The 22,130-nt window shown below is 45.0% G+C and overlaps 1 protein-coding gene and 1 non-coding gene across 2 annotated transcripts; one reads left to right on the top strand and one right to left on the bottom strand.

The window, feature by feature from the left end:
- On the bottom strand, positions 1 to 16,000 carry LOC138419299 (NACHT, LRR and PYD domains-containing protein 7-like). The gene is made up of 8 exons (XM_069551993.1): positions 15,943 to 16,000; positions 12,465 to 14,062; positions 11,835 to 12,005; positions 8,180 to 8,350; positions 6,356 to 6,526; positions 5,528 to 5,698; positions 2,306 to 2,473; positions 1 to 527 (listed from the first exon to the last, which is right to left on the bottom strand). Exons 2-8 carry the CDS (start codon positions 14,036 to 14,038, stop codon positions 224 to 226), a joined length of 2,730 nt encoding a protein of 909 aa, XP_069408094.1. The 5' UTR covers positions 14,039 to 14,062; positions 15,943 to 16,000; the 3' UTR covers positions 1 to 223.
- TRNAG-CCC (transfer RNA glycine (anticodon CCC)) lies at positions 5,846 to 5,918 on the top strand. Its single transcript has one exon. It is a non-coding gene; the product is annotated as a tRNA-Gly (tRNA).
- Positions 16,001 to 22,130: the final 6,130 nt, after the last annotated feature.

Genomic DNA, 22,130 nt, shown 5'->3' with positions numbered 1-22,130 from the left:
TGCTTGGCCTTTTTTTAATCCTTGTGAGAGAGAACATTTTAACATCAAGTGGGTATGTGACTTGTGTGGATATTCCCAGAAACCAGACAGTGAAAAACCAGTGTTCAGTTGTACAGTCTGATCCAGTGATTGACATTTGACATTCTGGCCTTCAAGAGCGAGATGTCTTAGAGATATCGGATCACCCCCTTTGGGGACACGTAAGAGAAATATCTCAGTGCGTTCAGCAAAAGAAGTCACAACATGAGGATCTGGTTGTTCTGGCATCATTGCATTCGATGGTCAGTCTGGGATTGTTCTCCTTCACATCCTTCAACAGCCTCTGGATTTCCACGGTTGATTTGTCCATCTTCAACCTGAGCATCTTTAAGGAGCCGTGGTTCTGTTTTAAAGCCTTAAGGAGCACCACGATGCCACTCTGTCCCCAGGCGTCCTGGCCCAAGTCCAGTGTTTCCAGGCTCCGGCTGCTGACTAGAGCGGAGGCGAGATGCTGGCAACTGAACGGGGTGATGGGGCAGCCCCAAAGCCTGTGGAGGAAGTAGAGGAAGCCCTCGTGCCAGCGTGTTCTTAACGGAGAACCTGCCGGTGGCCAGGCGCACCCCTACTCCCGGGGGACTTAGTAGGGAAGACGTGAAAGTTATTTTCTTTATGGAGCTTATTTTAGCCACATCAGGTCATGCTGCCTTGAAGACGGGATAATGGTATTAGAATAAAATAAATAGGATTAATAAAACAGAGGAGGGTTAGGTAGATTGGTGGTAGCCCATGAATTCCACGTTGGAAAGATGATACGAGAAAAAAGAAGTAGAATACACAGTGAACCATGATGATAACTGAGGGGGTGGAAGCCAGTATAGCTGAGATGCCAAGCTCGCAGGGCAGCAGACAGAGTGGCCCACTATTACATAGAGTGAAGTCAGTCAGATAGAGAGACAAATATCGTATATTAACACATCGATATGTACGGAATCTAGAAAGGTGGTACTCATGAACCTGTTTCCAGGGCAGCAATGGAGACGCAGACAAAGAACAGACCGGTGGACACAGTGGAGGAAGGAGACGGTGGGACGAATGGAGAGCGTAGCATTGACACACGTTACTTATGTAAAATTAGACAGCTGGTGAGAATATATGATATAACACAGGGAGCTCAAATCCAGTGCCCTGTGATAAGCTAGAGGGGTGGGATAGGCTGGCAGGTGGGAGGGAGGTTCAAGAGAGAGGGAACATATATATACCTATGGCCAATCATGTTCATATATAGCAGAAACAAACATGATATTGTAAAGCAATTATCCTCCAATTAAAGATAAAACTGTTAAAGTATTCAATAAACAATTTAAAAAAAAGAAAGAGTGGCTCATAACTAATTATAGGATCCCATAGACTCTTGTTGGAGAAGGCAATGGCAACCCACTCCAGCATTCTTGCCTAGGAAGTCCCATGGACAGAGTCTGAGCCTGGTGGGCTACAGTCCATGAGGTCGCAAAGATTCAGGCACAACTTAGCAACTGAGCACATAGACTCTTGTAGGCTATGTTGGGTTGGCCAAAAATGTTTATTTGGTTTTTCTGAAAGCTGTTATGAAAAAACCCAAGTGAAAAAAAAAAAAAAGCCAACACAAAAAAACCTTCAGAGTTTTATCCACAGTGACCCAAGGAACTTTTGTGTCTTGAAAGACACATGCTGTGGCCTGGCTTGCAAGCTGAAAGACATCTCAGGGTGATGGATTGAGACCCAATATCAGGAAATCAAGAATCAAAACACACAGACTAGTTCAGAGACAATGGCATTATCTCTATGACGCACTGACTGAGGCAAGCCAGAGAAAGACGTCTCATATGATAATGCTTATATGTGGAATCCAAAGAAATAGTACAAAAGGGCCTATGCTAAACAGAAGTTCAGCCACAGATATAGAAAATAAATTATGGTTACCAGAGGGGGAACAGGCTGCAGAGGTTTAAATTGGGAGCTTGGCATTGATACAGACACACTACTGTATATAACATAGATAATAAGGACCTACTGTATAGCACAGGGAACTCTACTCAATACTCTGTAATAACCTATATGGGAAAAGGTAACTAAAAAAGAGGGGATATATGTGTAACTGATTCACTTTGCTGTACAGTAGACATTAGCAAAACACTGTACATCAACTATACTACAATAATTTTTTAAAAAAAAGAAAGAAAATGAGCTATAATGCCATAAAAAGACAAAATTTTAGTTGTTCGACGCTGGCAAAAAAGAAAAACCAAAAATATTTTCAAACATCTTTAAAATGAAGAAAACAACTTACCCTAGACATTTCAGGTTACAATTTGGTTTCTTCAAAGCTTCATAGAGAAAACACAGTCCGGTGGCTATGGGGTTGAAACCCAGGTCCAGGCTGGTGAGGCTGGAGTCTCCTTGGAGAAGCTTTGAGATGTACTTGCAGCCATGTCTGTTTATGTTGCAATGACTCAGCCTGCCAAGACAGTTGCAGGAAGAAATTTGATTATCCCTCTGTGACATATACCCTGTGATGTGGCGGTTATGTCCAGCTATTAATACTTACTTTCTATCTCTAGTCGCACACTTTCAGGGAGACTTGTACATAAAGGCATGCAAATGGAAGGACTTCCCCGATGGCCCAGTGGTTAAGAATCTGTCTTGCAATGCAGGGGACGCAGGCTCGATCCCTGGTCGGGGGAACTAAGATTCCACATGTTGTGGAACAACTAGCCCCCCAACCCCGCACTGCAACTGCTGAGCCTGTGCTCCATGAGGCAGCCAAATTAAATTAATACATTTGAAAAACAAAAAAAAACACGCACATGGAATGATGAGCGTTTCCACCCTGCCTAGGTGGTAGAGTGTTCAGCTGGCCTTCATCTGCCCCCTTTCATTCTGGAGAAAAAGACACATACCTGAGATCCGGGTTTTCCTTCCATGACAGCATGTCATGCAGGTGAAGGGGTCTGGATTCAGACAGATCTGAGACAGAATGTGAAGCCTGCTTTCTTTCCTGCACAATCAGGTCCTTGGGATTCCATGCTCCCTGTCTCGTGTTTTATTTCAAGCCCTGTATTTGTCCCAGCATAACTCGGTACACCAAAACCTTCATGTTCCTGACTTTGAGAGGCTGTGTTTCTCATTAAAATACTGTAGACTCTCCAACAAGCTTAGATGCCTACAGATCCTCCTGACCACAGAGAAGGATGCTCCCATGATACAATTAGACAGGTCTCCCCTGAATACCTTGTGCCCCAGGCATGGCATAATAGCAACAGAGTCTGAACTGACAAGACAATGAGCAGGCGGGTGGTAACTGGACCAAAAGATGCCATGCTCTGTACTGTGTGAGACCCTAAAAAACTCACACTTGAACCTGGGGAGCTTGGGGAGAGGAGCTGAAGCAAAATCTAAAATTTGAAGTTTTGACAGCCTACAAAATGAAAGTTTGGTCAAACAATGCCTTTATATTTTTAAGATAATGATTGTTGATAACCCAATGTACACAGGGGGCTTCACACCCACTACAAAGACGTGACCATGGGCAAACTCAGTGACTAAACTTTGGTTTTCTAATTAGCTAATTAGCACAACTGAAATAAAGGTAACTATGGCATGTGCTTGTAAGGATTTTTTTTTTAAATTCTTGTAAAATTTAGTAGAATACCTGATGCACAGTAAGTACTAAGTATCAGACACTTTTTGTTGATTAGACACCTAAATCAACTCTGCCTTTGGAACAGGAAAGTCTAATGTACATGCTGCAATGTGTAAGACAGACAACCAGCAAGGACCTACTGTACAGCACAGGGAACTCTGCTCAGTGCCATGTGGCAGCCTGGATGGGAGAGGAGTTTGGGAGAATGGATACTTGTGCATGTATGGCTGAGTCCCTTCACTGTTCACCTGAAACTATCACAGCATTGTTAATTGGCTATAACCCCCAATATGAAATAAAACGTTTTGAAAAAAACTATCACAACATTGTTAGTTGGCTATATTCCAATATAGAATAAAGTTTAAAAGTAAAAATCTAGGAGGCTAGATCTCATGTTAAGCATTCTTACAATGAAATTAGTAATCACAATGAAAATGATAATACATTTTTAAAAATTCAAAAAATGAAAATGATGAATTCGTAAATATTCAAAAAAAAGGGCAATCTGTGTGACATCACACAGGAAGTTTTATATTCTTCTAATGAACACTCTTCTAATGAACACTAATCAATAACCTTCAATATGCAGATGACACCACCCTTATGACAGAAAGTGAAGAGGAACTAAAAAGCCTCTTGATGAAAGTGAAAGAGGAGAGTGAAAAAGTTGGCTTAAAACTCAACATTCAGAAAATGAAGATCATGTCATCTGGTCCCATCACTTCATGGAAAATAGATGGGGAAACAGTGGAAACAGTGTCAGGCTTCATTTTGGGGGGCTCCAAAATCACTGCAGATGGTGATTGCAGCCATGAAATTAAACCAATACAGTATTGTAAAGTAAAAAATAATTCAAAAAATTATTTTAAAAAGATGCTTACTCCTTGGAAGAAAAGTTATGACCAACCTAGATAGCATATTGAAAAGCAGAGACATTACTTTGCCAACAAAGGTCCGTCTAGTCCAGGCTATGGTTTTTACAGTAGTCATGTATGGATATGAGAGTTGGACTGTGAAGAAAGCTGAACACCGAAGAATTGATGCTTTTGAACTGTGGTGTTGGAGAAGACTCTTGAGAGTCCCTTGGACTGCAAGGAGATCCAACCAGTCCATACTAAAGGAGATCAGCCCTGGGATTTCTTTGGAAGGAATGATGCTAAAGTTGAAACTCCAGTACTTTGGCCACCTCATGCGAAGAGTTGACTCACTGGAAAAGACTCTGATGCTGGGAGGGATTGGGGGCAGGAGGAAAAGGGGATGACAGAGGATGAGATGGCTGGATGGCATCACTGACTCAATGGACGTGAGTCTGAGTGAACTCTGGGAGTTGGTGATGGACAGGGAGGCTTGGCATTCTGCGATTCATGGGGTCGCAAAGAGTCGGACACAACTGAGCAACTGAACTGAACTGAACGAACACTACTGAGGCAGAAATGACCTTTTCCTTTTCTCTCTCTGCCATTATAAACTGAATTCCTGATTCTGCCTTCAAGTCTTAAACCCTACTGTGTAACTCAATCCACTCCTAATTACTGGCAGATTTCACGTGAATTTTCAGAATATACACAGAACATCAGACCTGAGAATTAACTGCTTATCTTGAATTATCAGAAGAGAAGGAAGCTGGCAGGTCAACCTTATTCTTTAAAGACATGCAGGCATTAGCATCTGTTTCTACCTGTTCTTTTCCTAATTTCCACCAGGATCTTGCTGGTTTCATTCAAGAGGAATTATCAAGTGCTCCAGGGTCTATCCTACTTGAATCCAGGTGTATACATACAACACAGACACACACACACACACACACACACACACACACAGAGACAGAGACACACACACACACACACACAGAAGCCAGCAGGGACTTACACCAAGGTCTGTAGCTGACATTCGGGGTAACTCAAGCCCTCACACAGAGTCTTCACCCCGCCATCCCCAAGGTCGTTCTTGGCCAAGCACAGGTGGGTCAACCTCTGGTTGACAATCAAAGCAGAAGACAGCTCCTTACAACAGGCTTCTGTAAGCTGACAGTTCTCCAACCTGTGAAAAAGCACCACATACATGGTAAGACATTTCCAAAGTTCAAGATTCTCAGCTGATAGCCCTTCTTGAGAGTTCCCATCTACTCAATCCTTTGCTAGTGATCAAAGCCTGAAGGACCAGGAATGAGAGAAAGGCAGGCAAACTTCCCTGGTGGTCCAGTGGTTAAGACTCTGCACTCCCAATGCAAGGGGCCTGGGTTCGATCCCTGGTCAGGAAACTAAGATTCCACATGCTGTAAGCAACTAAGACCCAGCACAGCCTAGTTAATTAATAATATTTTTTAAATGTGGGCTTCCCTGGTGGCTCAGTGGTAAAGAATCCACCTGCCAAGGCAGGAGATGTGGGTTTGATCCCTGGGAAGATCCCCTGGAGGAGGGCATGGCAACCCACCCCAGTATTTTTGCCAGGAAACCCCCATGGACAGAGGAGTCTGGTGGGCTACAGTCCATTGGTTGTAAAGAATCAGACACAACTGAGCACGCACACTTTTTTTTAAGCATGCATCACCCACCTGGAACCAAAAAAGGGAATCAGGACTCTCCCCCAGTAAGAAGTCCCATAAGATTTGCCCTGTAAGTCTGGTCTTACCACTGCTCTTCTCTGTGTGACTCCAGACCTAAGATGAAGATGCTCCCCGGGAAAAGAGGGACTTACGACAATTTCTGCAGGACGCACTTCGGGTGTCTCAGAGTCAAACACAGCAATTTGACACCCGCATCCAGGAACTCACTGGCCGTGAGATCCAGGCATTTCAGGGACTGGTTGACTTTGAGTGCTGAGGAGAAGTCAGCCCACTGCCAAGTGGTGTCAGAACAAGACCCCAATCTGTGGGATAAATGGGGGCAAGTCATTCTTCTGGGAGGGAAGAGACCCTGTCAGCTTTTATCCTTCCCTGAAGACTCTATCTCTGACTCTCATCTCATTCTACTCCAACACGTGTCAAACCCTGGCCTGAACTATTAGAAAACGGAGCTCCTTTGTTTTCTCAAGTATCTCCATGCCCGTTGGGTCAGCACCCAGCCTCATCACTAAGAAGAGGGAAACTCCATGATACAATTCTCTGTGAAGTTTCACCAACGTGGTCTGCTATCTTCTCAAACCTCACCTTTTATATCATCATTTTTCTTGAACTAAGTCTGTCCTAATTCCACTTATATTTTTTAATCAATCTTTATTGGAGTATAGTTGCCTTTATGATGTTATATTAGTCTATTGTATGACAAAATGAATCAGTGATACATATCCATATATCCCCACCTTCCACTTAAATTTAAACGTGATTCTAATGGGAAAAAAGTTGATGCCCAATACTCAAACTTCAACTTCAGAAGTTATTAGAAAATTTGCTAACTAAAACAAGGAGCAACAATTGGATACTTAGGCAGCTGGGTCCAAAGTTTGAAGTGTGTGTTGCCAGAATAATTGGAAACTTCTGTGGATCAAAATGAATGTGATACAGCTATTTTAGAGAACACCGGGGCAATCCATTAATCCATCACATGGGGTCTGACGCTCAGCTGCTCTTGCAGATACAGATCAGAATACAGGACTTTAGGACAAGCTTGTTTGAATCATGGCTCTGCCCCTTACTACATTCACAATATCTACAAGTTATTGTTGTTATTGCTCAGTTGCTAAGTCATGTCTGACTCTTTGAGACTCCAGGAACTGCAGCACACCAGGTTTCCCTGTCCTTCACTATCTCCCAGAGTTTGTTCAAGTTCACAAGTTAGTTGAACTTTTTAATATTCTTTTCTTCCTTCATCTCTACTTTGGGGAGAGAGGATACCTTTTAGGTCAATCAAATAAAGAATATAATCAATCCATACTCTGTCTACTAGAATATATGTCATAAGTAAACCTGGAGTTCTTAAAAACCAGTATCTTTCCTCCCTCAAAGTTTAACCTATTAAAAGGACACTATAAGTTAACTTAAATAATTTGAATACAAGGCAAATGTAAAGTGTCTCAAGTCAATGAGAAAAACTAGGAGACTGTGCACCGGCCATTTGTCATTTTGAAGATCTGGTAATCCACTTAGAAACATCATTTATTGAGGGCAGGAGGAGACGGAGACAACAGAGGATTAGACGGTTGGAAGGCATCACCAACTCAATGGACATGAGTTTGAATAAGCTCCTAGAGTTGGTGATGGACAGGGAAGCCTGGCGTGCTGCAGTCCTTGGAGTCACAAAGAGTTGGACACAACTGAGCAACTGAACTGAACTGAACAGAGTAATAGATTTTTTTCTAATTTAATGAAATTCTGAGTGTTTCTTTGCATTCAGGGCTCACTATTCAGTCCAGAAGACTAGCTGGCTGGGGGAAGATTATTGGCTGACATACCATCACTATTCTATTAATATCTGGGAATATGCTCCCCTGTTTAGCATGGTGCCCAATCAGCATGGCAATCTGCTGTTTTGTTTGGAACTCACAGTATCCTTATGCTGAGGACAGCAATGACATGAGACCTACCGCAGATACTGAAGATTACATCTCGGATGCTTCAGGATCTCACACAACAGCAGCAGCAGCATCTTATCACCATGGACACTGCCTTCCAGAACCAGGTGTGTCAGAGTCTTCTTACCAATGAAAGCCAGACAGAAGTCCCGGTAAGCACTGGCAGGAGAGACATTTTTAATCCTGAAAGTGAAAGTATTAGTCACTCAGTTGTGTCTGACTCCTGCAATCCCATGGACTCTACCTTGCCAGACTCCTTTGTCTATGGGGTTCTCCAGGCAAGAATACTGGAGTAGGTAGCCATTCCCTCCCCTAATGGAACCTTCCTGACCCAGGAATAGGGAATATAAAAAGAAGGGGTTCTGTTTTGCGTGTTGTAGATGGATGGTGCTGAGAACACAGAGTACGGGAGAAGTCACAAGTCAAGATGGGAATAGGGAGACATTTCATGCAAAGATGGGCTCAGTAAAGGACAGAAATGGTATGGACCTAAGAGAAGCAGAAGATATTAAGAAGATGTGGCAATAATACACAGAAGAACTATACAAAAAAAAGATCTTTATGACCCAGATAACCATGATGGTGTGATCATTCATCTACAGTCAGACATCCTAGAATGCGAAGTCAAGTAGGCCTTAGGGAGCATCACTATGAACAAAGCTAGTGGAGGTTATGGAATTACAGTTGAGCTATTTCAAATCCTGAAAGATGATGCTGTGAAAGTGCTGCACTCAATATGCCAGCAAATTTGGAAAACTCAGCAGTGGCCACAGGACTGGAAAAGGTCAGTTTTCATTCCAAACCCAAAGAAAGGCAATGCCAAAGAATGTTCAAACTACTGCACAATTGCACTCATCTCACATGCTAGCAAAATAATGCTCAAAATTCTCCAAGCCAGGCTTCAACAGTACATGAACCATGAACTTCCAGATGTTCAAGCTGGATTTAGAAAAGGCAGAGGAATCAGAGATCAAATTACCAACATCCGTTGGATCGTCAAAAAAGCAAAGAGAATACCAGAAAAAAAACATCTACTTCTGCCTTACTGATTATGCCAAAGCCTTTGACTGTGTAGATCACAACAAACTGGAAAACTCTGAAAGAGACGGGAATACCAGACCACCTGACCTGCCTCCTGAGAAATCTGTATGCAGGTCAAGAAGCAACAGTTAAAACTGGACATGAAACAACAAACTGGTTCCAAACTGGGAAAGGAGTACATCAAGGCTGTATATGGTCACCCTGCTTATTTAACTTATATGCAGAGTACATCACACAAAATGCCAGACTGGATGAAGAACAAGCTGCAATAAAGATTGCCAGTAGAAATATCAATCACCTCAGATATGCAGATGACACCACCCTTATGGCAGAAAGCAAAGAACTAAAGAACCTCTTGATGAAAGTGAAAGAGGAGAGTGAAAAAGTTGGCTTAAAACTCAACATTCAGAAAATGAAAATCATGGCATCTGGTCCCATCACTTCATGGCAAATATATGGGGAAACAATGAAAACAGTGACAGACTTGATTTTCTTGGGCTTCAAAATCACTGCAGATGGTGAAGGCAGCCATGAAATTAAAAGACACTTGCTTCTTGGAAGAAAACCATGACCAACATGACCAACCTAGACAGCATATTAAAAAGCAGAGACATGACATTGCCAACCAAAGGTCCATCTAGTCCAAGCTGTGGTTTTTCCAGTAGTCAGGTATGGATGTGAGAGTTGGACTATAAAGAAAGCTGAATGTTGAAGAATTGATGCTTTTGAACTGTGGTATTGGAGACAACTCTTGAGTCCCTTGGACTGCAAGGAGATCAAACCAGTCAATCCTAAAGGAAATCAACCCTGAATATTTATTGGAAGGACTGATGCTAAAGCTGAAACTCCTGTACTTTGGCCACCTGATGCAAAGCACTGACTCCTTGGAAAAGACCCTGATGCTGGGAAAGATTGAAGACAGAAAGAGAAGGGGATGACAGAGGATAAGATGGTTGGATGGCATCACTGACTCAATGGACATGAGTTTGAGCAAGCTCCAGGAGTTGGTGATGGACAGGGAAGCCTGGAGTGCTGCAGTCCACGGGGTCACAGAGAGTCAGACACAGCTGAGTGACTGAACTGAACTGACTTATATAATTAATCAATGGAATGATATCTGGAAAGAAGAGAAGCGCAGACCACTAGTGGAAGCAGTATATGACGATGAGAAGGAAGATGGAATTGGATGGTAAAGGGTTGGATGCTCTTTTCTTTGCTTATGCTGATCTTCTGAGAAACTCTACCTTTTTTTTTACTGTAGGCGAACAAAATTTGTCACCCCAAAATGTCTCTTTGATGTGAAGATTATTTCAAATTGAGAATAAACAAGGACTGAAAACACTCGGGAAGACATTTCAATCTTTCCTCTAACTTCCTGAAGAATTTAGATAGTTCTGTTCCTTTAACTTAGTGGCTCAGTGGTAAAGAATCGACCTGCCAATGCAAGAGATACAGATCTGATCCTTTGTCTACCAAACATTTGATTTCCATCTCCAAGTGAATTGCCTTCCTCCCCTTGAAGTCCCAAACCACAACCCTCATCACCCTTTATTCTCTTTAATGGAAGGTTGTAGTTAACATGAAGATTTCAGTCACTGGGGTAGTTGCTCAGTTTTTCTAGGTCTTTCCCATGTATAGATGCTATTAAATGTTTGATTTTCTTTTCCTAACCTGTCTCATATCAATCTCATTTTCCAACCAGCCAGAAGTGTAGAGAAAATTTTCTTCCTCTCAGGCAGTATTATGTCCTTTATTTCTTTCAGCATTCAGTCCACACACAACTTTTCCTCCTCCTCAATGCCTGACTTTTTCTGGTAAAAAATAAATCACTTCCTACCATATCCCCATGTAGTCATTTGCATTTCCATACAGTTTTCATCCAAGCTATGGTAAGTTATGGACTGTAAGTCAGCAAATAAGTTACAGACTCCTTGAACGTATGGGCCATTAAGGGCTGCGTGGAGGACTTCTCCAGTGGTCCAGTGATTAAGAATCCACCTGCCAATGCAGGGGATGCAGGTTTGATCCCTGGTCCAGGAACACTCCACATGCCATGGGACAACTAAGCCCACGTACCACAACTACTGAGCCTGCACTCTAGAGCCCATGCTCTGCAACAAGAGAAGCTACCGCAATGAGAAGCCCCCAATCTGCACAACTAGAGAAAGCCTGTGCAGCAACAAAGACCCATCATAGCCATAAATAAGTAAGTCTTTTTTTTTAAGTAACCATTCCAGTTCTTCGTATTCTGACCACCTGGCTGGATGGAGCCAATACTCCTCTCACATTTTAAATCCCCATTGCAGTCCATCCTAAAGGAAATCAGTCCTGAATATTCATTGGAAGGACTGATGATGAAGCTGAAACTTCCATACTTTGGCCACCTGATGCAAAGAGCCGACTCATTGGAAAAGATCCTGGTGCTGGGAAAGATTGAAGGTGGGAGGAGAAGGGGACGACAGAGGCTGAGATGGTTGGATGGCATCACTGACTCAGTGGACATGAGTTTGAGTAAACTCTGGGAGTTGGTGATGGACAGGGAGGCCTGGCGTGCTGCAGTCCATGGGGTTGCAAAGAGTCAGACACGACTGAACTGAACTGAATTGCAGGATCAGCTGCCACTTACACGACTTTCTGGAGATGACAGGTGACGTGGGTTATCTGCTCACAAAGAACCCTCACTGAGGAGTGACTCAGGAAGCTTTCCTTCACATCCAGAAAGTTCAGGTTCTCATTTGAACTGAGCACAGAGCAGAGATCCGCCCAGAGTTGGAGAGAACGATGGTCGTGCTGTGATCTAGGAGAAATGCACAGACAGGAACGTCTATGAAAGAGAACCATCAACAAAAGGGCAGGGGTGGTGAAAAAACTGGTGTGCTCTTCAAAAGGTACAAACATCCAGTTGTAAGATAACAAAGTCCTGGGATGTAATGGATGGCACAGTGACTATATATGAAAACAAAATTTTTGGAAAGAACTGGTGGGGGCGGGGCAGGAGGGAATTATATGAGATGTCTAGAGCGTGCTGAGCCCACATGTCAACAATGACACTAAAAATAAGGTTCCAAAGCCCCCATTCCTCATCTGAATATCGTGTTTCTCAGCTTTAATGGTGACGCGGCAGGAAGAAATTTCAGTGAGAACTCAGACCCTAAACCAGAAGGAGTCATAGGAGACTCTGTCCTCTTCCTAAAACAGTGATAAGATGGGAGAACTAGCAAAGTTTAAAAAAAAAAAAAAAAAACTGAGTTCTTACATCTCATTCTGAGGATCTGATTTCAATGCGGGATCATTCTCCAGGAATATCTTCTTTCCTACCTGCAGTGAGATCTTCTGTAAGTTGGCACAATGTTTAAGACAGAAGGAAGACTGCATCATTTCAGATGTATTCGTCAAGTGAATGGACATCTCCTTGACGTGGGCCATGGCATCCTTCACGAGCTGCTCCTCCTGAGACTCGTACAGACAGCTCAGAACCTCCTTCGTGTCCATCACGGAAAAGGATTTCTTCCCATGGGGCATCAGTGTGTATTTCAGGAGCTCCCGCTTGATCTCTGTTGATACCAGACAGCCAAAAGTCGCCTCCAGCTCCATGGCCCTTCTTTCGTTGCAGAGGCCAAACAGGAAGCACCCGACGTGGGTCAGGCTGGGGTTCTTCAGCCTTTCCGCCTTGGACAGCAGTTTCCCCACATCCCCGACGTGCCACCAGCAGCCGCCCAGCCCTTCCTCCTCCTGCTCTTCCGGCTCCAAGACATAGAACATGGCGGCCAGAAACTGCTGCACGCTGAGATGGATGAAAGAGTAGCAGGCCTCGCCGTCTTCGCTCTTCTGGAGAATATTCCCGTCCAGGAAAGGAGAGAGGGCAGACGGGTGCACCCCAAGTCGCCTGAGGTCTTCCCCATCGAACACGGAGCTCCGCGTCCACACGCCCTCCGCAGCCAAGAGGCACAGGGGCTTGAGCGGAGCCTGGAGGCCCCGCCTGGGGCCGCCGCCGCGCGGTGGGGGGAAGCGGCTGCAGAGGAAGCGCAGGAACAGGGCCGTGGTGGTCCGGCAGGTGGCGGCGGGGTCCTCCCCCCTCTCCATCTGCTGTCTCAGACAGGTGCAGACCAGCCAGCACACGGAGGGCGCCGAGCCCAGCTGGAACAGAGCCGCGTTGCTCTTCATCAAGTCGAAAGCTCGCAGGGCCTGACTCTCCTCCTCGAAGTGTTTCAGGAAATACGCCTTCCGGTCCTCCTCCAAGAACCCCTCGATCTCTATGAAGAGCGGCTGTTCTGTTAAGAGCCGCAGCTCCTGCAGGGCGCCCGGTCGGGTGGTGATGAGTAAGGTGGCCTTGGGTAACATCTTTCTCTTCAGTAAACTTCCCAGGAGGACGGGCACCGGCTTCTGCTTCTTCCAGTCGCCACATAGGTCGTGGATGAGCGCCCCCGAGGGGACTTTCAGCTCATCAAAACCGTCGAGGATGAACAGGACTTTCTGTGCCCTGGCCAGGATCGCGGGCATGTCGTCCTGCACACGTGGCCAGTTGGCAGATATCAGCTCTGCAAAGGTGCACATCCCCCTGTGGTTGAGCCCCTTGCAGCTGAGGTAGAAGGCGGAGTTGGAGGTCTCTGCCAGGTCATCCTGCGTCCAGTCCAGCATCAGATCCTTGGCCAGCGTGGTTTTCCCAACGCCGGCAGGACCGTGCAGCACCATCGTGAGTGGGGTGGACTGTGTGGGGGCCTGCAGGTTCAGGTATGTTATCAGCTTGGGGCTTCTCTGGGTGGTGTTGTAGTGGAAACCACCATCATCTCCTGACCACAGTATATCCTTCCAGACGGAGAATTTCTCCATCGTGTTTCTGTATCTCCTCTTCACCTGTATTGATGTGCAAGGGGAGAGCATTGAGGTGAAAGCGATTATACCCAACTGGAACATTCACACTGTAAAGGACCAGCTTTAGGGAGGAAGAAATGGGCTTCCCCCCTCCTGGGTTCTTCTGACTGGTCTAAGAATTAAATTGACATGAGATGGATTAACAAAAGAATTTTTAAAAAAACATTTTAATAACATATACAAGAATGAGAACCCAGGAAAACTGAATTAACTCACCAAAATGGCTGAAATCCTCCTCTTAAAAATTATCTTCAACTTAAACAAAAAGAGGCTGCTGAAGGTAATAGCTTGGGACTCAAAAGGAAGGAAGGAAATACAGATGAAGATGGAAAAGCAAATGTTTGGTTAAAGCATTGTTTGTGGGGCCAGCCGAGATGCCGGGACCCAGGGAAGACTCTGAGCGCCACATCCTGCTGGTTTCCCCTACTGTCCTCCACCCATGTTCTTTGCAGACATCACTAGTGATAGAGACCCTCTTCCCAGAATCATGGTGGCGGTTGTTTTAGTCGCTCAGTCGTGTCCGACTCTTTGCAACCCCATGGAACATAGCCTAGCAGGCTCCTGTGTCCATGGAATTCTCCAGGCAAGAATACTGGAGTGGGTTGCCATGCCCTTCTCCTCTCAAGCCCTATCCCAGGCTATAAAATCAGTATCCCTGGAGACGGGTTCAGGAAACTGTGTTTTTAACAAACCTTCCAGCTGATTATGATAAATGTTAGTTATAGGATCATGGGCATAGGGAAACAAAGACTCAGGTTCTCACAGTTGCTCAAGTTGAAGCCAAGATTATATGCAGGAGTTTAACTCAAAAATCTGTGCTCTCAATCACTGACATTTTCTCACTGAAGCGAAAGTCACTCAGTCATGTGACCCCACAGACTACACAGTCCATGGAGTTCTCCAGGCCACAATACTGGAGTGGGCAGCCTTTCCCTTCTCCAGCAGATCTTCCTGACTCAGAAATCAAACCAGGGTCTCCTGCATTGCAGGTGGATTCTTTACCAACCGAGCTATCAGGGAAGCCTCAGTGAAACAAGAGGGAAGTAAACAAAAATCCTTACATCCTCATGCATTAAATGGGCAACACTCAGGGATGAGTCACAAGATGAAAAACATGGTTTAGTAAGTACATGGTGGGGTGGGGCGGAGGTACACCCAATCAGAAGATTTATTATGCAAAATATTTCAAAACACAATGTATGATACGGGCTCATGATCGTTAGAAGATATTTAACATAAAAACACTCATGCAGGGACTTCCCTGGTGGGCCAGTGACTGGGACCTTGCCTTCCAATGCAGGAGGTGCAGATTCGATTCCTAGTTGGGGAGCTAAAATCCCACATGCCTCACGGCCAAAAAAACCCAAAACATAAAAAAGTAGTAGAAGCAATATTGTAACAAACTCAATAAAGACTTAAAAATAGTCCACATCAAAAAAACTTTTAAAAAATTAAAATGTTCATGTTAAAATGCTAAATCAGAAGAGCACAGTAATTGAAAAACATCACCACACCTGAAATGTGCCAATTAAAGCAAGACAATCAGAAGGGGGGAAATTCCATAGGAAGTCATTGGCAGCTACCCCCGTCCAAGTCTTTTCTCCACTTAATAAAGAGAGAGTTCAGCTTGAGGACTGCAAAAATCCTTCTAAGGGACTTCCCTGGCACTGGTTAGGACTCGGTGCTTCCACTGCAGGGGGCATGGGTTCCAAGATCCCACAGGCTGCTGCTTGGCCAAAAAAATAGTAAAAGCCTCAGGCCAGCCATTAAAGCTTGCAATGTTCAGTGCTACAGACTCCACCAATAATTGCCACTGACTTAAAAAACAAGACAGAGAAACAGGCTGGAGAGTCAGTACTCACCTTGTTCCAGCTAGGACTCAGTTGCAGCCTGTGGGTATTTCACACAAATGAAATCTCCAATAAGAAAAGTCCCCCGCCAGCCCATGCTCTGGGATTCGCCCCTAGGCCCCAGGGTGAGGGCTGGACTTCCTGCCCAGGGTGAAATGGCCCTCCTACTAACAGTGGCTGGTTCTCAATCTTGAAAATGCAACTCACATTGCAATCACCCAGATCCTACCCTTGGTGATTCTAATCAAAAGCTCCTCAGGTGATTCTTACATCCACCAAAGTCCTTGACTTTCCCCAATTAACTGAAACTGACCAGAGGCCAGACAGGAAATTCAAGCATGGCTTGACCGGGCTACCTGCTGCAGCAGGGGGAAGTGAGAACAAGAAACAGTTTCCCTGGACAGCTTGCCTATTCCTGAGGAGGGGAGGGTGAGCTGGTTCCTTATGTGGGGAGAGGGTAGGCATGTCCGGGGGTCTGACTGGAGGGGTGGCTTGCGTGGTTTGCCAGAACTAAAAAGCCTCTCGATGAAAGTGAAAGAGGAGAGGGAAAAAGTTGGCTTAAAGCTCAACATTCAGAAAACGAAGATCATGGCATCTGGTCCCATCACTCCATGGCAAATAGATGGGGAAACAGTGGAAACAGTGTCAGACTTTACTTTGAGGGGCTCCAGAATCACTGCAGATGATGATTGCATGAAATTAAAAGATGCTTACTCCTTGGAAGGAAAGCTATGACCAACCTAGATAGTATATTGAAAAGCAGAGACATTACTTTGCCAACAAAAGTCCGTCTAGTCAAGGCTATGGTTTTTCCAATAGTCATGTGTGATGTGAGAGTTGGGCTGTGAAGAAAGCTGAGCGCTGAAGAATTGATGCTTTTGAACTGTGGTGTTGGAGAAGACTCTTGAGAGTCCCTTGGACTGCAAGGAGATCCAACCAGTCCATTCTGAAGATCAGTCTTGGGTGTTCATTGGAAGGACTGATGCTGAAGCTGAAACTCCAATACTTTGGCCACCTCATGCGAAGAGTTGACTCATCGGAAAAGACCCTGATGCTGGGAGGGATTGGGGGCAGGAGGATAAGTGGACGACAGAGGATGAGATGGCTGGATGGTATCACCGACTTGATGGACGTGAGTCTGAGTGAACTCCAGGAGTTGGTGATGAACAGGGAGGCCTGGTGTGCTGTGATTCATGGGGTTGAAAAGAGTCAGACACGACTGAGCAAATGAACTGAGCTGAGCTGAAGGAGATGTTGAGTGTAGGGGACACGACACAGGACTCTGCTTTAGCTCCAGGCTCTTCAAAACTGGCAGTTGGGCTTTTGAGTCTCTTTGTATCTTTTGTCCAGAATTTGCCCCAACCGCACATGTACACAGTTATTTTTAGTCCTATATAGTTTCTTTCTGGCTTCTTCAGATGGCTCAGTGGTAAAGAATCCCCCTGCCAATGGAGGAGCCGCAGGAGACCCGGGTTCAATCCCTGGGTCAGGAAGATCCCCTGGAGAAGGAAATGGCAACCCACTCCAGTATTCTTGCGGGAAATCCCACGGATGGAGGAGCCTGATGCAGTCCATGGGGCTGCAGAAAGTCAGACTTGACTTAGCGATGGAGCACACACGCAAGTTTCTGGAGGGTTTTTTGTTGTTGTGGATTTTTTTTCATGAGTCAGGTTTGTTTGTTTTTTACCAGCTTTTGGAAACATAATTAACAAATAGACATTTTTATATTTAAGGTGTACTATGTGATATTTTGATATATGTTTACACTGGGAGATAATCACCACCATCAAGCTAGCACATCCATCACTTCACACACACTCTGTGTGTGTGTGTGTGTGTGTGTGTGTGTGTGAAGTGTTTTCTATTTTGCCCTGATTTGCTGAAATTGGAAGATCTTTGGCCAGAGACTTTCTGGATATTTTCACTCAAAACATAGGAGAAAAACCTTGATTACTATTGTCAGCTTTTCTGTTTCCCCACAAAATAAACTACATAGTATTTTGTTTAGTCTTATCAATCAATAAGCGTAAGCAAATTGGAATTGAAATCCTATCTTGCCATGTATCAACCTACTATTTATAAAGAGTATCTGGCAATTCAATACTTCTATGCACACACGTACAATACAAACCCTGAGAATGTATTTCTCTTTCACTCTGTAAAAAGTTGCATCTCTCATCCTCTTTTCAACACTCACACTTATGATCCAGAAATATTGAAATACAAATCCAGTCAATGTATTGATGATTAACTTCACCAATAAACAGTGGGTACAAATTAAGCCAAAAATGGTGTTTATTGGAAGCCCATCTCATAAAGAATGGGGACACATTCATAGACTCCTGAGAGAGATGGCAGTTGTGCAAATTAAACAAATGCCCGAGAAAACTAATAGCTACCAAAACAGATTATGTTAGCCATGGCCTGCAGTGCCATTCAGCATTTTAAAGGATGGTTTAACAGCCTGTATAATTAAAGGGAAGTATCAATGATTGGTTTTTAAATGAGAATTAATAATAATGTTAATTTTTATTAATAATAAAACTATTATTTTGTTAATAACAATAAAATTGTGGAACAAACTATTGCTTAGAACCATTGTAACAGCATTGCACGTATTACACCCTTTAAATCTCATAAAATTTATGAAGTAGGTACTATGATTATTTCAATCTTTTGAATGCTAAACAGTAATGTTCAGAGGAGTTCCCTGGTGGTTCAGTGGTTAAAGCTCTGGACTTCCAATGATGCAGGGGGCACTGGTTTGATCCCTGGTCAGGGAACAAAGATCCCACATGCCACCCATTACAGCCAAAAAAAAAAATTTTTTTCAGTAACGCTCAATTAGCTGTAGGATTATAATTGGCTGGTCCAGGATTCAAATCAAGACAATAAGGCTTGCCAGTCAGTGCCTTGAACTATTAGCTAAGCCCAATAGCTAACTAACCAACTAAATCACCAAGTGGATAGTTGCTTACTCACACATTTGTTGCTGTTGTTGTTCAGTTGCTCAGTCATGTCCGACTCTTTGCAACCCCATGGGCTGCAGCACGCCAGTCTTCCCTGTCCTTCACCATCTCCTGGAGCTTGCTCAAACTCATGTCCACTGAGTCAGTGATGCCATCCAACCATCTGGTCCTCTGTCATCCCCTTCTCCTCCCGCCTTCAATCTTTCCCAGCATCAGGGTCTTTTCCGGTTACTCACACATGCACACACATATTTCAGAATTCAGAAAAACAGCTGGAAAAAATACAATCCCATATGTATCCCTGGAATCATATGTGTTGTGAGCCAGTCTTTACATGATTTTATTCAATCATCGCATAACCCTACATGTGCTCTTAACATTCTCATTTACAAGTGAAGAAATTAAGACTGAAATGTCAGCTAACATCCCGAAGTTCAGATAACTCGTGGGTGGCAGGGGAGAGGGGTGCAATTAAACAGCCTTCTGTTGGAATAAGTGAGTTTGGGGAGGGTAGACCAAGCCCGCAAAGGTGGTCGGATATTCAAAAGAGGAACTCCGTGGCCAGAACATAGCACTGGTTAAGTTGATAAGAAGCCACAATTGCAAAATACGTCAACAGCCTGTCCAGTGCTGTTACAGCTGACTTAAGCCAGGCTGTGGGTCTCTGTAAACAAGGTGAAGGTCACAGACGAGGCAGGACTGTTAGCCTGAGAAGGAGAAGTGAAACCCACCATCTAAATCGCCTGCTTCTAACTCACAGGCTTGGAGAATGAACTTATGGAGGCCAGGGGGAGGGATTGGGGGAAGGATAGTTAGGGAGTTTGGGATCAACATATACAGACTGCTGTATTTAAAACAGAGACCAACAAGGACCTGCTGTAGAGCACAGGGGACTCTGCTCCCTGTTCTGCGGCAGCCTGGCTGGGAGGGGGGCTCGGGGGAGGACGGATACACGTAAAGGTAGGGCTGAGCCCCTTCACGGTCCACCTGACATGCTCACAACAGTGTTCATCGGCTGTAACCCTCGATACAAAATAAAAAGTTGAAAAATAAATTTATTCTAATTTGGGTCTCCAAATGCTGCCGTTGGTGACCACGTAGATGAACCTGGAGGGCATTCGGCTAAGTGAAATTAAGCCTGACAGAGAAAGTCACATGGTGAAAGGCATCACTATATGTGGAATCTTAAGCTGAACTTGTGGAGACGAGAGAGTGAAGAGTGGTTCCCAGGGGCTGGGGAGGTGAAAAGGGAGACACTGGCCAAAGCCGCAAACGTCAGCGATTCTGATGCCTGACCGGTTACCAAACTGAGAGCATGACTTGACTAGGAAAGGACTGAGCCTCACCCCACAATGGATAAAAGCCGTCGTACCCTCTACCGGGAGACGACTGGCATGCTTCCAGTCTTATGAAGAACACTGGCATTATCATGTCAAGTGAAACCCTGGTTTTCCCATGTCTGTATCCAAAAGGCAAGTGTGGCTGTGTGCTTTTGTGCTTAGATGTTCAGTTGTGTCCAACTCCTTTGCGCCCTCCATGGACTGTAGCCTGCCAGGCTCCTCTGTCCTTGGGATGTTTCCTATGAGAGTAATGGAGTGGGTTGCCATTTTCCTCCTCCAGGAGATCTTACCGGCCCAGGGATTGAACCTGCGTCTCCGTGTCTCCCGCATGGCGGGCGGATTCTTTACACACTGAGGCATCGGGGAAGCCCGGAGTATCGTTAAAGGAAGTGTTTTGGAAGCCAGGTTGATGAGAAGCAGTGGCTGTGGCTTTCCCCTCTGTCAGTTTAGCTAAATTTGTACTACGTTTCCTAGAATTTTCTTCCCCCTCCAGCTCTGGGTTAGGAGTGACCACAACAGGAACTGACGCAAGGCGCCGAAGGTGGAAGTGAAGCTGCGGGCCTGCTGACACACAGATGCTGAATGTGATCACACTCAGGGGGCCTGTATTCAGCCCACACACCTTATATGGGACTTGCCAGCTGACCCACTGGTGCGAGCCCACAGCCAAGCCCAGTGCCTCCAACTCCCCCAGCTCCTTCAACGAGGCCAGCATCTGCACCGCCTTTTTGAAGACCTGTGATAAAGAGCCCTAGGCTTCATTGAGACAGGAGCCAGAGATGGACAGGTTGCCACTGGTTTTCTCGAGCGCTCCAGTTCTGCCCCGATCTACCCCGCCATCTCCTGCCACACACGCCCAGGTTCTCGTCTCAACACCCAGTCTGCCTGACTTTTCATGACATCAGGAGGACCACAGATGATACCACAGTGGCCTTCCACAGATTTCTTCCTCCGTAGTCACAGTCCCATCAAGTCCAATCCCTGTAATAAAGCCTGTATTCCATGCCGTGGTAATCCTTCAGTCCTGAGGGAATTGTAGCTGGAAAACTGGAAAAGTTTTTAGATCTACCGTGTGACTACATGTGTCTGTTCATGCGTGCTAAGTCTGGTCTGACTCTGTGTGACCCCATGGACTGTAGCCCGCCAGGCTCCTCTGTCCATGGGATGCTGCAGGCAAGAATCCTGGAGTGGATTGTCATTCCCACCTCCAGGGGATCTTCCTGATCCAGGGATTGAACCCAGATTGCAGGCAGACTCCTTACTGTTTGAGCTACCTGGGAAGCCCAGGGTGTCTTAAGTTATCTTAGATTTTTGGCAAAGATAGCATTATGACAATATAATAGGGAATACTTTAAATCAATGGTACGTGTATATCCAGAATAGGTGCCATAACTGTTCATTAAGGTTCAGCCAGAATGAAAGTTTAAGAACAAAGTCGTGACTTAAGCTTATGTGCATGTGTGTGTTCAGTCGCTCAGTCCCGTCTGACTCTTTGCCACCCCATGGACTATACAGCCAGCCAGGCTCCTCTGTCCATGGGCTTCTCCAGCCAAGAATACTGGAGTGAGTTGCCATTTGCTCCTCCAGGAGCTCTTCCCGACCCAGGGTTCAATCCTACATCTCCTACGTCTCCTGTGTTGGCAGGCAGAATCTTGGGTATCTCATTTAGATTAAAATTGACACCAGTGGATAATCAATGCTGACATAATGTTGGGAATATTGCAGAAGTGGGTGGAGATGGTGGAATAATTGTTACCAAGCTCGGATTCAACTGCTCGCCACTCTAAAACCAGTACTGGAGGGATTTCCCCAGTGGTCCAGTGGTTAAGACTTCTTCCAACACAGAGGGTGCAGCTTCCATCCCTGGTTAGGGAGCTGAAATCCCACATGC

Source organism: Ovis canadensis, chromosome 14 (assembly GCF_042477335.2).
Source record: "Ovis canadensis isolate MfBH-ARS-UI-01 breed Bighorn chromosome 14, ARS-UI_OviCan_v2, whole genome shotgun sequence".
NCBI lineage: Eukaryota > Metazoa > Chordata > Mammalia > Artiodactyla > Bovidae > Ovis > Ovis canadensis.
This window is presented reverse-complemented; position numbering and strand designations above follow the sequence as displayed.

Excerpts from the sequence above, each read along its gene's own strand:
- LOC138419299 (XM_069551993.1), bottom strand. The coding sequence starts at position 14,038 with ATGGAGAAATTCTCCGTCTGGAAGGATATACTGTGGTCAGGAGATGAT. Across the intron at positions 5,699-6,355 it reads TGCGTCCTGCAGAAATTGTC|GTTGGAGAACTGTCAGCTTA; the intron begins GTAAGTCCCTCT and ends GCTTTTTCACAG. Across the intron at positions 2,474-5,527 it reads TGTCAGCTACAGACCTTGGT|GCTGAGTCATTGCAACATAA; the intron begins GTAAGTCCCTGC and ends CTGTCTTGGCAG.